Source organism: Misgurnus anguillicaudatus, chromosome 18, assembly GCF_027580225.2.
Source record: "Misgurnus anguillicaudatus chromosome 18, ASM2758022v2, whole genome shotgun sequence".
NCBI lineage: Eukaryota > Metazoa > Chordata > Actinopteri > Cypriniformes > Cobitidae > Misgurnus > Misgurnus anguillicaudatus.
In genome coordinates, this window is record NC_073354.2 from 39,577,327 (window position 1) to 39,592,500 (window position 15,174).

General features: G+C 38.1%; 1 protein-coding gene across 2 annotated transcripts; it reads left to right on the top strand.

Moving 5' to 3' along the window:
- The first annotated feature begins 1,347 nt into the window (after window positions 1–1,347).
- tfap2b (transcription factor AP-2 beta) lies at window positions 1,348–12,471 on the top strand. 2 transcript variants are annotated; one of them, XM_055185479.2, is made up of 7 exons: window positions 1,348–1,675; window positions 4,087–4,539; window positions 5,592–5,652; window positions 7,244–7,463; window positions 7,765–7,883; window positions 8,411–8,552; window positions 10,543–12,471. In XM_055185479.2, the coding sequence occupies exons 1-7, from the start codon at window positions 1,595–1,597 to the stop codon at window positions 10,841–10,843; spliced, it is 1,377 nt and encodes a 458-aa protein (XP_055041454.2). In that variant the 5' UTR covers window positions 1,348–1,594; the 3' UTR covers window positions 10,844–12,471. The 2 variants fall into 2 exon arrangements, with proteins under 2 accessions (XP_055041454.2, XP_055041456.2); XM_055185481.2 differs by lacking the exon at window positions 1,348–1,675 and adding an exon at window positions 2,984–3,566.
- Window positions 12,472–15,174: the final 2,703 nt, after the last annotated feature.

Genomic DNA, 15,174 nt, shown 5'->3' on the forward strand with positions numbered 1-15,174 from the left:
GTGATGTAATGGCTGATGTCTTCTATTATTATCAACTGACAATAACTTTTTACAAGCATCTCGAACCCTTGAAGAAAGCCATGAATTTCCCATGTACAAAAACTTTGAACATTTGTGTGTGAACATGCCAATATAAAACGAATAAATGTAACTAAAACATGTCAATTCCGATGTAAGATGGAGATATGCAGGTAAGCCTATACTGTATAAATCTGTTGAAATGGATAACTAAAGTAAAGCAACCCCCAATTCCTATCCGTCTGTCATCACAAGGTCGCCCACTCCAAATGTTTTATCATCATCGAAACTCAGCTATTAAACAAGTCCTGTACTTGTGTCGTTTGTAATGAAACATAAAGGAAAGCATTTATAAAACCGATCTTGTGGAATACAGTGGATGGATGTAAAGGCTTTTGGGATTACGCGCAGCTCCAAAAAAAACTTTGTAGTTTTCGCAACACGTGTCTGTGGGCGTGGCATGACAAACTCAACAAGTAGGTCCACGTTCTCTTAACCCATGTTTGGGTAAAATCTGCCTAACCGATCCAATTAAACCCTAGCGTTTCTTAAAGTTTTACCTTAAACGGTTGAGTTTTTAAAAACCGAAAGGTGTACAAGATGCCACAGGTGCAGACAGGTGTGGAGAACAACGTGAGGCCAAAAATCTTCTGAAAGAAATTTAGCCAGGAACACAAAATATTGATTTAAAGAATCAATGTCAAGCAGAGCACGATAAGTTCTCGAGAATTGAGATAAACCTGATTAACTTGGAGGTTTGTGTTCTTATTTAGTCTTTATAGGGGCGTAATACAGACAGTGCGCTTACTGGTGAAGTTAACTAATACAACAACCTACAAAAAAGTACCGTCACATTACTTCTTGGATAGTAATATCATGGTATTTTAACTTGCATACGATGCACATTGAGTTTTTGTTACTTTAGCAGCGTTTAGGTGTGTATTTAAAAATGGTCGGCAGGGGGCGACATAGACTACTTTTCAGCCGCGTCACTGAAACATCTCTATAAAGAGACATCTGATCACAATCACTTGCGTTTAACTTTGATTATCATATTTGGGTTAAAGCATGACAGCGATGTGATAAAAAAACACTTTTAGCAAAATAACTGACTAATCAGATGATAAACTATTTGCTAAAAAGTTAGAAATAATTAGTATGTTAATTTCTAAAGGACGCGTAGACGAATTTCTTAACGCGTAATCTTAAAATTAATAATTAATAATACAGTAATTTATAAATAGAATGTAAAAACATGTTTATTAACTTTGCACAACTTTTTATTATTCATCAATATGAATAATTGTTTTGCTTTATTAAGTTGTACAGCTGTTGCGTTAAAATTTCACTGCATCAGTTGACGAGGATCTCAGCGAATCCCCCCGCAGCAGATTTACATTCAACACAAAGTCAACACACTTAACATTACAGTCACTGTATCAACGCCTTTACATCACAAACACAGTTAAAGGAATCACAGATTATTCGTATGAGCTTTACGTTTTGAGTGAGTGGGTGAGATAGAGTGAGAGAGGAGGAGAGAGAGAGAGAGTTGAGATCTTCACTCCTCACATGAATGCACTCGTTATACAGGGATCAGCGCGCGAACATGCTGTGGAAACTGGTGGAAAATGTCAAGTATGAAGATATATACGAGGTAACGAGGACACAGACTGCACCAGCATCTGTCTTTTTGTACTGTTTGATTTATATCGAAAACATTATTGGGTTACGCATGACGGTAATTTCATGTATTTATTTTTTATATAGCCTATATATGCCCAATTTATTGTCGGGGTTTATGCTACTTATTGCAGTAAAAATTAAATAATGAAATATTGGTTTGAACATATATATTTTATTAATATTCCAGTAATTCAGGTATCATAGATATTTTAGGTTGTATAGTCGTTTTATAGTAATTTCACATTCGCGATTTTGTACCATGGCTGTAATGCCATGACTTTTGATAAACCTTACAATTTTATTATGTTACTTTTCCTTTAAATATTAAAAAAAAATGTGTATCGCCTCGTGTAATGTAAGAACTAGGCTTAGCCATGTAAATAATGAAATTTATTTAAAAGAAAGTATTTGTTAAATTTTAAATACGCAGCCTATCCGATCAAAATTATTTAATACTGTTTTTACCCTTTTACGTCTTAATTGTTGTATTTGAATTGTTTACAATATGCGTGATGTTTGAATTAGCCTATATAGCATCACATAAAAAATACAATTTAAAATTATATTCTACGCGCTAAAAAGCTAATCGCATGAATAAATCGAGTTTACTTTTAAAAATACTTTTAAAGATTTATGAACAGGAGAAACAATCCCATTCTCCCATTCGGAGAATGAGGGGCGCAGTGTCACGCGTGGGAGTCCAGTGGATTTCCCTGAATGAGCTCGTCCAGCTAGTGGGAGATCCTCGTGGTGGCTTTTGGAAAAGCCTCGCGGGATGTCGACCCAGAGAGTCACACATGGCTTTTCTCTCACAGTCACCGTCACGCGTGTAATTAAACACTTCGATCCCAGCCCGTGAAATCGTCCATTATACGAGAGCTTTAATGGGACACCATTAGAGGAGGACTTTAAACTGTCACCCGGCGCGTGACTGCCGGTAGAGACTGTCTCATCAGCTAAAATCTACCTGATTATGAACTTCTCCCCATGGGACATGTGTTAGGAAGAGCATAAACTTCGATAGGCCTGTGTTAAGGGTTTGTTGATTGTGAGCGTTTTGGGTATGGAATATGAATATTGTTTAAGTAGCTTTTATGAGATTATTTCACCACAAAGTACGCAGAATATGGAAAACTGTAACAGCTGGATCTTGCTTTAATGATTTCTACATTGCTTAACATTGATGTAAAATGTTTTGTAATGCTGCATATGGAACAATTATGAGTAGGCTATGCTTATGTGGTTATATGTGGTGTGATGATAAAATGCATTTGCAAATGTGAGTAGTGTTTGGGAATGATGAGGCCTCTGTCCCATCTGCCCTGTTTAAAGCAGCTGATTCCGTCTATTCGTTTGTTCTGTGCGAAGATAAATGGACTCAGTCTGCACGCAACAATAACATAAAGGCAACAATAGCAAAAGAAAGAGGTCCAGACCCGTGTATGCCGGACCCCAAACAGAGAGGGGAATAAAACAGGGCACGAGTGTTTCCTCCTCCTGAATGAACGTCACTTACAGCAGCAGCGCCTTCACGCTCCGCTGCTCCCCACTGCTTTAAGTATTCCCGCAATATTAGAGGAGTCATGAATAACAATTATTCTGGGGAGGTGTAGTGCGGCGCGCGGACGGAGCACCACACTCTGGATCAGAGCGCGGGATCTGAAGGGACAGAGGTGTAGATTTGGAGAGCCAGGGTTCTGCAGGAGCATCTTTTAAGCTAAATTCATAAGTTTTGGCCATGAGGAGCTAAGAGAGGAGCGCGTAATTTTCGAGCGAGTGTCGTGCTATCGCGTGTTCTTCCTGCTCTCTGCGAGCTGGCGTGTTTTTCTGCCCAGATGTTGGTGCACACGTATTCCTCCACGGTGAGTTTGATCCCACGAAGGGCAAATACTTCCTTAAATAACAAATAGAGCATAAATGGCTTGATTTTGCTTTATACTATGTATTGCTTTGTGTTTTTTTATGTGTTTGAGTACTCGCAAAAGTTGCTTCATGAATCTGTTTGAGAATATGCGATGTCTTAAAGGCTTATGGGTGCAGATATTTGTTGACGTTGACCAAAAAAATGTATGTTTGGTATTGTTAAAGTGAAAATTCCTGAATCTTCCTAATCATAAAGAAGCTATGAAATTGCAATTTCATAAATAAACATTTCAGTTAAAGTTCTTAAGAGCTATATTTCCTTCTCGCGTTTTATGGTGTGCAGAACCTTTCTTCAAAAAAAAACTTTTCTGCAACAAAAAGTCTCAAAAAAGATGTAAAATGTTCTTTATACAGCCCGACAAAGAAACTTTAGAAACCTTTATTCAACTGTATATGTAATCTCAGCTCAAAGACAAATTTTTGCATGGATTCGTGTTTATATTATTTTCTCCTTTAAAGGACCGCCATGATGGGGTACCGAGCCACAGTTCTAGACTGTCCCAGCTGGGCTCAGTGTCTCAGGGTCCGTACTCCAGCGCTCCGCCGCTCTCTCACACCCCTTCCTCGGACTTCCAGCCGCCGTACTTTCCCCCGCCGTACCAGCCGCTGCCGTATCACCAGAGTCAGGACCCGTACTCACACGTCAGTGACCCGTATTCTCTGAACGCCCTGCATCAGCAACAACAACACCCGTGGGGCTCCCGTCAGCGGCAGGACGTAGGCTCGGACAGCGGATCTTTACTGCCGCAGCCTAGAGCCTCGTTACCGCAGCTCTCCGGTTTGGACCCCCGGCGGGATTACTCGACCGTCCGCCGACCGGATGTGTTGCTCCACTCCACGCACCATGGGCTCGATGGCATGGGAGACGGTCTGTCCCTGCATGGCCTGGCGCACAGCATGGAGGATATCCAGGCTGTTGAAGACAGTATGACATCTATTTAAATACTTCTTTAATAACACATAATAACCAATTTGGAGATTAGTTTGATTGTTGCAGATTATTTTAATATTTCTATTTAGGTTTGAATATCTTTTTTTCTGTTCAACATAGCATTTTGTGCGCTTTTGTTTAAATTCAATTTGTTGTCTGGTCTGTAGACTTAAAATTTCATTGATTTGTTATAAATGTTTTGACGGATTTCTATCTGAACGTTTTGACAACAGAATATATGCCCTTATGTTAAATAATGAGAGCCTTTACGATATAAATAATCTGCAGAAATTAAAGAATTCGTTTTTTGGTCATCAGTTTTAATTTTGAAACTTAAAAATGTTGGAGACAAACATATAAAATTATTACCCTTAGGCATTAAGTAGAATATCACTGCGTAAAAATGCTGTTGATTACAGTGTCATAAAACCCAAACTCTACACAGATGAACCCCGAGCTATTATCTGTTTATTTTATATTTCTAATTATGTTTTTGAACAATATATCTTTGCACAAATCAAGTTTAATTTTGGCACCGTTTCTTCGTCATCTACATTTTAGGATTAGGCCTGTCCAAGTTGACCGGGTACTGTATATATATTCTGAGGTTTTTAGCAGAATATTACAACGTGAATTGACATGAAGTACATTTTGGCCTGAGGCAGAATATTTAATTTTGCGTTTATTAACAAATTAATCAAAGCAAGTAAAGTGTAGTTTACATTGAGCACGGAAATTATAATTATGAATCACTTGGTAAGGTAGTCTATAAGGAATATATTTAATTGGAAAATCGGAAAAATTGTATTTGCTAATAGTAATATTTCTTGTTATATCAAACCATTTCAATATTCAAATATTTCACAATTTCAAACACCAAAGCTATTTTTCCGATTCGTTTAATGTTTGATGCCGTTTAATTTACAAAAAAAGTTACCAAAAAGGAACAAAAGAGTCTGAATCTAAACAATTAAATGTAACGAAAAACAATAAGTCCGCTTTTAATTGTTTCATACCATGCTGTGATTTTCAGGCTGCTGAAGACGCAAACCATAGCGGGATGAACATCATGGATCAGTCAGTCATTAAAAAAGGTAAAATAAATTATTTTAAAAACTGATATTAGTACTGTATTCACGTTAATGACCAAAAAAGTATTGGCATGTTGTAATAAGTGCTATCTGGATCACTGGCTGTAGGGAGGGATCACTGTTGTAGGTCAAACATCCTTTCAGGTGAATGCACCTTTCCAGACATATTGCGCATGCGCAGAACTTCATCAGAGATTCAAATGATGTCACCTACTTATTCTCTTAAGGTTGGACGCCAAACCCGAACCAAAGTGAAACTTGAGGCCATTCAGTTTTGTAGCTATAATCGTTTATCGAAGTGATCATTTAAAAAGAGCATAACCCTTTTTCTTCATATTATTAATAATAATAAAATGTCTACTGAGTTGATGACTACTAAACAATTTAATAAAACATGTCAATATTTATAAATTATGTTAAAATCTGGATTTTTGGACAAATATCTGCAAAAATGAAATGTAAAAGCGTCATATTTTCTTTAAGGATTACGTTTTGACATATTTAGCTACTCTAAGATATATCATTCATTCGGTACGAGCTTTATGTCAGTAAGAGCTCAAGCAACACTCCCTTGGCTCGTGTTAATATTTGTCCGTTGTGAGGGACATTTGCCAGTAATTTAGTTAACGGAGAACGGGCCTCCCCGAAGAGACTGGCTTTAAGTGGCCGCGGTGATGGATGACTTCGTGAGCGCCGATCTCGTGAGCTCGTTTAGAGCTCGTTTGCTCTATTATCCCCTGTAGAGATCTCCGGGGCTCGAGCGCTCGTTACCCCATTAGCGCTTAAGTTAGTAGACGTCGTTTGACGGCCTGCACGTGCACAGTGACTGGGTGGTTAGGGCTGAAATGAAAAATAGGTGTTAATGTAATTGTAGGGCACGCGTCAATCACCAATCGATAATATAATAAATGCGAGTAGTAAATAGTCTGCAGAAATGTCACTGTTCTCACCGGGGGGAGGTAAAGCTGACAGGGATGTGACTGAATGGAGCAAATACAAAAATGCGAGCTGAAAATGAAAAATATGACAGCAATGGAAATTAAGTTTGAAATATCTGTTCAACAGAATCATTTCTCATAATTGATGATGAGAAGATGCGGTCATACATTAGAAAATACGACAGGTTTGCCTCACTTTTCCATTGTATACTACGGGAGCACGCGCTGGCAGCTCCGGGCGCGTGCGGAGTGACCCGGGCCAGCCTTACAGCACTTTTATTTGCCAATATTTTACGTTACATAATAACCTCACGGGCTTTTAGAACTGACCTTACACAATATTTTAATGATTACCATATGTTGTCTTATCATTCGTGTGATTTAAACAGGCTAAATTCATTTTAGCCACTTATTTTTATTTTGTTCCAACATTTTAAAGCACTATTACGCAAAGGTCATGGGAACACACATAGGCCTATTGATAAAATCTATACATTTTTTATCGCTTTGCATTAAAGCATTTGACAAATGCATATTGTAAATGTAAATAAAGGTATTGTTCCTTCTAATAATTTAGACAAACCATGTCCAATAAATATGTTTAGGCCTACAATTAAGTATACAGCTCATTAATCGTTTTTGTTTCTTTCGCACAGTTCCTGTTCCACACAAGAGTGTTGCTTCTCTCATGATGAGCAAAGATGGCCTAATCGGCGGGGTCAGCGTGAACGTCAACGAGGTCTTCTGCTCGGTGCCCGGTCGCCTGTCGCTTCTCAGCTCCACATCCAAATATAAAGTGACGGTCGGCGAGGTCCAGCGGCGCCTCTCTCCACCCGAATGCCTGAATGCGTCTTTACTCGGCGGGGTCTTGAGGAGGTGAGAACATCAGTGGATCCATCAGAACACACACATTATAACCAGATCAAAGGTTAAAGAAAAATTATCACATTAAATTGGAAACACATGACCACGACTGAAATGAACTGAAAGACATTTATTTTGAAAATGTGACGTGTAAGCAATAGGTCCGTAAAACTACACAAAGAGGAAAACTTGATTTATTTTTATCAAAGGTTTTTAAATTACTCCTGCCAATAACAGATTTGTTTTTTAGTTTTTTATGTGTTTGCCTATTCGTAATAAAACGCATATTTAAAGCACGTGTCTTTCTGATCAGAGCGAAATCGAAAAACGGAGGGAGATCACTGAGGGAAAAGCTGGAGAAAATCGGCTTGAATTTGCCTGCTGGGAGACGCAAAGCAGCGAATGTCACATTACTGACATCTCTAGTAGAAGGTAAAGGAGGGCATCTGTTTCTTATTCTACTGCTTTTTTAATATATCATCAAATTTACCGTGAGGTATTTAAGAGTTTAGGCCCCTCAGGTGAGCAAACAAACGATACATTTTAATGGAACACTAATGTAATATTTTCGTTCGTGTTTTTAAACATTACAAACTCTATATTATTTTAACACAGCAATTTAAGCCTTTCAACATGATCAGGTGCATGCAGATCTAGAAACAATATAAATGAATTTTCATTGCCTTAAGAGTTTCTCTATAATCTGGCAATTATGGGAGTGAGAACACTAATCTGTTTTATTTTTTTCTATGGGCGGTGCATATTTAAATAACAAATACTAAAAGACTGGCCAACCCGACATTTTAACCAATGCAGCTAATTTTATCTAATTTATTTATTGCGGTTGTCTGATTTCTGTTGCATTGCAATTCTTCACTTTGTTAATATCTCTTCCTCCAGTTTATGTGCATACCGGAGTAATTCCTTTTAACAAAATTACATTTTTTTTTTATTTCCAGGGGAAGCTGTTCATTTGGCTCGGGACTTTGGCTACATTTGTGAAACTGAATTTCCCACGAAGGCCGTGTCTGAATATCTGAACAGACAGCACACAGATCCAAACGAATTGCACTCGCGCAAGAACATGCTGCTCGCCACCAAGTACGTACATATCTGTTTGTTTATGTTGAAAGTTGCGCGTTCATCGCAAGCAAGGTAAACGCTTATACCGCCCTCATCTGAACAAATGTGTAGCCACATTTCGTGGTGAATGTTAAATCCATCACGGATTTCTGGGGAGCGTGTCGTTTTGACTGCTGTCCGCTTACTGCCTGGTGCGTTTTGACACATTTAGCTGGTTTCTAATGAGGCGGTTCAGGTCCAGCAGAAACGCGCGACTCTTATCCATCTCAGCCTGGCACCGAGCTAGAAACTCATTATATTTAAGTGAAATGTTTCAAGTCTTAAAGTGCCAGCTTTCCCCTTGAAGTTTTGCCTAAGGTCATCCCTCCTCCCTCGCTTCTCCTTTCACAGTCTGTCTGTCAAAGTCCCGTCAGTCAGCCCTCGCCCCCGCCCCTGCGCGCGCCTCGGGCACTCGCGTTCTGTCGCTCTGGAATGAGAGAGAGAGGGGCGCGCTGCGCTTTCCCGACTGGACAACAAGGCTGTTTGTGGTTCTGAGCCGCGCATACGAATGTGGGTCAAAATGTGACAAGCCCAGACAACTGCAGATGCCGCAGTAGGGCACTGCAACGTTGCCAGTTGAAGGCATTTGAATTTTTTGTCACAAATGACCTTTTACAGATTGAACATTTGTCTCAGATTTTTATTTGTGGTACCACTACGCATAAAAGCAAAATTATTATTAACATAGTCAGCTTGCTGAGAGGATAATGCAAATTCAAATCTTAGTTGGAACGCGTCCAGTTGAATTGATTTTAAATTACTGCACCCCTGGAAGTATAAAAATTGTATAATATTGCAGATAAAGTTTGTTATTGTGCCAGATGTCTTAATTGCAGACGGTTCAGAGACATTGAAGTCAGATGTTGAAAGGTCACTGGTGTTCAAGCAGAGGTTAGGTCATCTGGGCACATAAGCTAGTTTCCGCTGTTATTATGATCATTGATTCACAATAGCATCTCTTTCAGGATATGACACATGCTAAAAAACAAATATTGAGTAAAAAACAATCTCCCAACAGACTGAAAGTTAAACTGATTATTCACTTATTTTAATTGATGTAAGGCATACTCAAAAGTGAACCACCTGTGCTGGATTTGCTACCTCTGTATGTTTACATCCCTTCATGTATTGTTTCTTTTAAATGAGACATTACCAGTCTGATGATGACGTGATTTGATTACTTACGTTGTTTGTATTTAAAAAATATGAGATCACAATGTGATTAGGGATGAGAAACATGTGTTTTCATATGATTTAGGGACACTAGAGAGCTATAAAACTACCTCAAGTGTAAGCCTTTATTTACTAATACACCTGTCAAGTGTTTTTCATTGCTTATGCTACACCAAGTCAATCAAGAACAAGCAATTACATCATCTTACTAAGAGACTTAATGATCAGCACAGATTTGGGTCTGGTATGATACTCATTTTATGTTAAATATTTAAATGGTATTCATGTAAAAGTCTTGGTTTATTGGTTATTTATAGATGAGGGATTTTTGAGTTGCTACAATGGTGGCTTTGATATTATGTATGACTTCTCTTTATGATCAATCTTTCAGACTTGGATAAAAGAATATGTAGATCAATATATTAAAGTAGGAATATCTATACTACTAAGTTGGTTTCTTAGTGAAATGAAGCAGACTTTGATTTCATTACAGCTTAAGTTAACTTACGACTTCAATTCATTTTTTGAAAAATATATGCAGCAGAGCAAGTGGGTCACGTGTCCTGATCTGATAGAGAATCAAGAGCACATGCTTATACATTTTAATATGTTGTAATGTGCATTAAAAACAAACATGATGATGTCCGAATATTGAATTGGAAAATTGTACTAGAAATATTGTGCAATTGGAATTCATTCTGTTATTTAACGGAAAATGTGGAAGTAGAGCGTTGTCTGACTTAAAGTTATGAAACCCAGTATATAATCTCTGTTTCTCTCCCTCTTATCCTCGCAGGCAGTTGTGTAAGGAGTTCACAGACCTGTTGGCTCAGGATCGCACTCCTTTAGGAAATTCTCGGCCTTCGCCCATCCTCGAGCCCGGAATCCAGAGCTGCCTGTCACACTTTAGCTTCATCACGCATGGCTTTGGTTCTCCAGCCATCTGCGCCGCCCTCACAGCTTTGCAGAACTACCTGACTGAAGCACTTAAAGGTCTCGACAAGATGTTCCTGAACAACCCTACCCCCAACCGACACACGCCCGCCGACGTACCCGGATCCAAAAGCGCAGAGAAAGAGGAGAAACACAGGAAATGAGTTGGAATTACAACAGGATATCAAGGAAAAGGGTCCTTGGAAACATTATGAGATTCTATAAACTCTAGTTTTATGACATTGCATTTTACATTCTGGTGAGACGGTGGAAAACAAATCATGGGAAAGCGAAGGAAATGCTACGATAAAAGACTGGATGACACATCTCTGCTGTGACTCGTTCATCAGTTTCATCTCATATGTGTGAGAATGTTCGAGGAGTGTGTGTGTGCGTTTTTGTGTATAAAAAAACTGACATTACGTGATGTTAGACAGATGCTATATCACACAGGCTGACCTTTACACACGTGAATCTCAGTGTACTCATCAGCAGGAGCGTGGGTACAGTTCAAATATTGCTGTGGACACTTTTATCTATTATATTTAAATACAATAATTGATGGGGTCCACTGAACATTGCCGAGATGTTAGTGGACTATGTTCCATATTATTTACAGAATCTATACCCTAAAATACACAGAGTAACGTTTTTATCCAAAAACTGCTTGTAAAATGAAAATTTTGCTCCATGCAGATTTCAAGGAGAGACTAAATGTTCAGAATATAATAGACAGAAGTGCACTGTAAAAAAAATGCAGCATTTTTGTCAAATCAACATCATAAATTAGAAATTCAACTTAAGTCAAAACTTAAAATATTATGTTGAATTGACTTGCAGAACAAAGTTGTTTTAACTTCATGCTGCATTTATTTATTTTTTACAGTGTGTGATTAAAAATTCACACCACATTGTACACACAACTATTCATATGAAATTTTCATCAGACCACAATTGATTGAAGACATTTTTTGGCAGTGTTTATTTCTTATCAAGAGATTTTTATATTAAACATGGATGCCACTCGGAATCAGAGCTCAGTGGCTACAAAAAGTGAGAAAAAAAGTTAACTAAAAGCGCAAATCTAAATGGTTTTGGTTGCGTATTTTTAAAACTGCAGTTGCGCTTTCATGCTATTCAGTAATGTTAAATGTGAGGACATTATCAACATGGCAATCAAGTTAAAATCATTATCTTTTTATTGACATTTCCTCTTATCTATTTTATTTACTTTTACATAGACCTAAATGAACATTGATAAATTCATACGTTTTATGATTCATTACCTGAATGGAGGACCAATGTTTTAGAAGCCTTATGAAAAAGACTTTTGAAACCAGCCATAGAATTGCATGCCTATATTATTGGCTTTATTAGGCTGAATATGACTGGGGTAAGGAGGTGACCGCGCGTGCTGAAACGCTGGCACGCGCATATTTTCACGGGCTCACCTCACCTGGCGCACATTCCACGCTCGTGGGCAGGCATTTTTTTTATTACCGGAAGTTGGAATACAACCTGTCTGTCAAAGTTAATATTTGGTTAACTCTGCGTGAGAGAGGTTCTTTTATTTATGTTTGTATATATTTATTTATACTTAATTTAATGGACGTTTGTACATAGACTGGGTCGTCTATTTGTGACTCTCTGTGCGTGGGTGAACGCTTGGTTTAGATAGCATCTTGTAATTTTTGTTTCATAGATACGATGTTATGTGGTGAAGGGTAGAAGTTGGTTCATGTCTGGTGATTTTCATTTTCCTCGAATTAAAAATAAATCGTGTTTTATTGTAGCTGCTGCTGTGTGGTTAAGTCAATGTTCTACGTGATGCAAAGATTATCATTTAATTCAAAATCACATAAGAGATATTAACTAAAAATAATACAAAATAAAAAGGAGAAATTAAAAATTTAGGTTTTTAATATTAAATGACAATAAAATTAAATTGTGGCATTAGTCACTGGAATTCATTTATTCTGGTTTGCTCTATTTTTTAAGAGTGCAGGCAAATAGTAAGACCAGGTTTGTTCTGCCCCAAAGGCGTTTAACAACATCCGAATTATGATGGAGGATTATTTTTTTCTTTGGTTGGGGAAAAGTAAAGAGCTTTGATCATCTTGTTGGTCATTTCTTTTGATAACAGATTAATCTAGCGGCAGCAGAACCGCATCTGATAAAGAATAATATGAAAAATGTCACAAATTGCTATAGATTAAATGTCAATGCTGTCACGGTGATATAACAAAAAAGATTGCAACAAAAAAGATTGCAACAAACAAAATTACAACAAATCAAAGCGTTTTTATCCAAGGTACAGTGGAAATGTGCGAAATCTAGAATTTTATTATGTTATTATTATTATTATTATTATTATTATTATTATCTCGTAATGTGTTTTTTTTACAATCACACTGACTTATCACGCAATTAGTTGAACGAAAATAAACAAATCACAGAGATAAGTAGACGGAATCCAGAATTCTCGTTTAAAGCAAGCAAGGAATGACAAAATTTATCGAAAAACAATCGCTTAAAGCCGTAAGTCCGTGGTTCTGGCTGTAAAGGGAACTCATATCCCGGCCGCAGGTCAAACCCCCGCGAGTCCCCGCGCGCATCAGCTCGCGCTGGTGTATTTAATGCGGAGGAGCGCGTGGCCCGCGGGTTCCGTCGCGTGACTCCTCATGCGTGAAGTATTGTGACCCAGGTGCAGCACCCGCATGTCCGCGAGCGACGTGGATCTCTACGAGATTCAGAGATTTTTCTTCAGCAGAAAAAAAGACTAGCCTCGCACTCACCCACGGGACCTAAAACAACACAAGCCGAGATCTTTCATCCTTCCCTCCGACCAGGTTCTTATTACCCCCCAAAAAAGATGCTTGCAACAAAGCCCAAAAGACCAAATTATATAGGCTATATATATATATTATTGGTGTTTATAGTCAATAACAATTATTGACCTTCCCCAACAAAGTACTGTTATTATTAACAAAATAGTATTAAAATAATAATAATAATAATCACAAACCTCTACAATCAGTCGACCCAGTAAAATAGCCTATATTAATAAAAAGGGCTCTAAATTAATAGGCCTAAACAGAGTGTAATAAAATGTAACATATGGACGATTTTTCTAAATTTTGCTTGGAGGTGTCCCACTCAATGGAAATTTAAACATTCCTAATACTCCATAGACCTAATTATTTTGTTTCTTGTAGGCCTTATTGTTAAAAGAGAGGAAACAAAGTGCAAGCACAAAGATAATATAACAAAATAACATAAAACGCCACATCAAAATACCATGCAATGTAGTAAATATAGGCTAGTAATTTTTCACTTTTTGGGCGTCCCAAAACTAAAAGCATCAGACGAACGCTTTAAACCCTATTGATGGAAAGTCTCATTTCCATCATCATTATATTTTTCGGGTGTGAGAGGACGGACAAGAGGGTTTGTCTGAGCGCATGTCCCTGTGCTCCCTGTCACGCAATGGACTGTAAAAATGGTTTATCCAGACACGCGCCGGGCGCGTGTAATTCCCGCTCGAGGCTCGTGACCGCGGGCAGCGCGAGCCTAACTGATCAACCTGGATATTTCATTATTCATTAATTTACTGTTTAACAAATCCCGCTCATTATCGCGTGAGCGGCTGGCAGGATCCAATCGTTTGGTGTCAGGCGTGGAGAATTGGCCCATTTGATCCTGAGCCGCTTTTTCCCTGCGTGTATTATTATTATTATTATTTTCAACATCCCGACACGGCTCGAGATCGACCGTCATGAATAATAAGCAGCGCGAGAGCTTGTCGAAGCCCGTTGAGCGTGACACCGCCCGTGGAAAAGTCTAGGCGTTTTTAATATAACCTACACCCCCCACTTCAGCCACTATTTGGCAAAGACAATACAACAAGCTGATAAATAAACAAAATATGCGATTATGGCAATGACACGCCGGCGTCCACCGTGGATAAACGTCAAAGCAAAAAGTAGGCCTAAACACCAAACAGGTTAGAGGTGCAAATTATATAAATGCCACATAAAAATGTCCAAATGTACCCAAAATCACTACAAATACCTGATAAAGTCTTTTGATGTTTGTTGAAATGGCGCGTGGTTGAAAGAATGTGGACGGTGCAAGTTTTGGCTAGAGTTAGCAAAATAAAATCGCTTAAAGGGATAGTTCACCCAAAAATGAACATTTTGTCATCATTTTCTCATCCTCATGTTGTTCTAAACCTGTATGAATTTCTTTTTTCTGATGAACACAAAAAACAGATATTTTGATAAATGATGGAAGCACACAGCTGATGTAAACATTGACTATAGACGGTTACAGCAATAACAACATAAACAAGCGGCTGGCTGTCGTGGTCCGCACGTAACTTCCTGTAAACTCCGCTAAGAATAAATAACAAAGTTCTTTAAACGTAGTTTATTTATATAACAAGCAAAAAACAACCTAGGAAACCAAAACATTTGTTATTTTCGACAAGGCATTT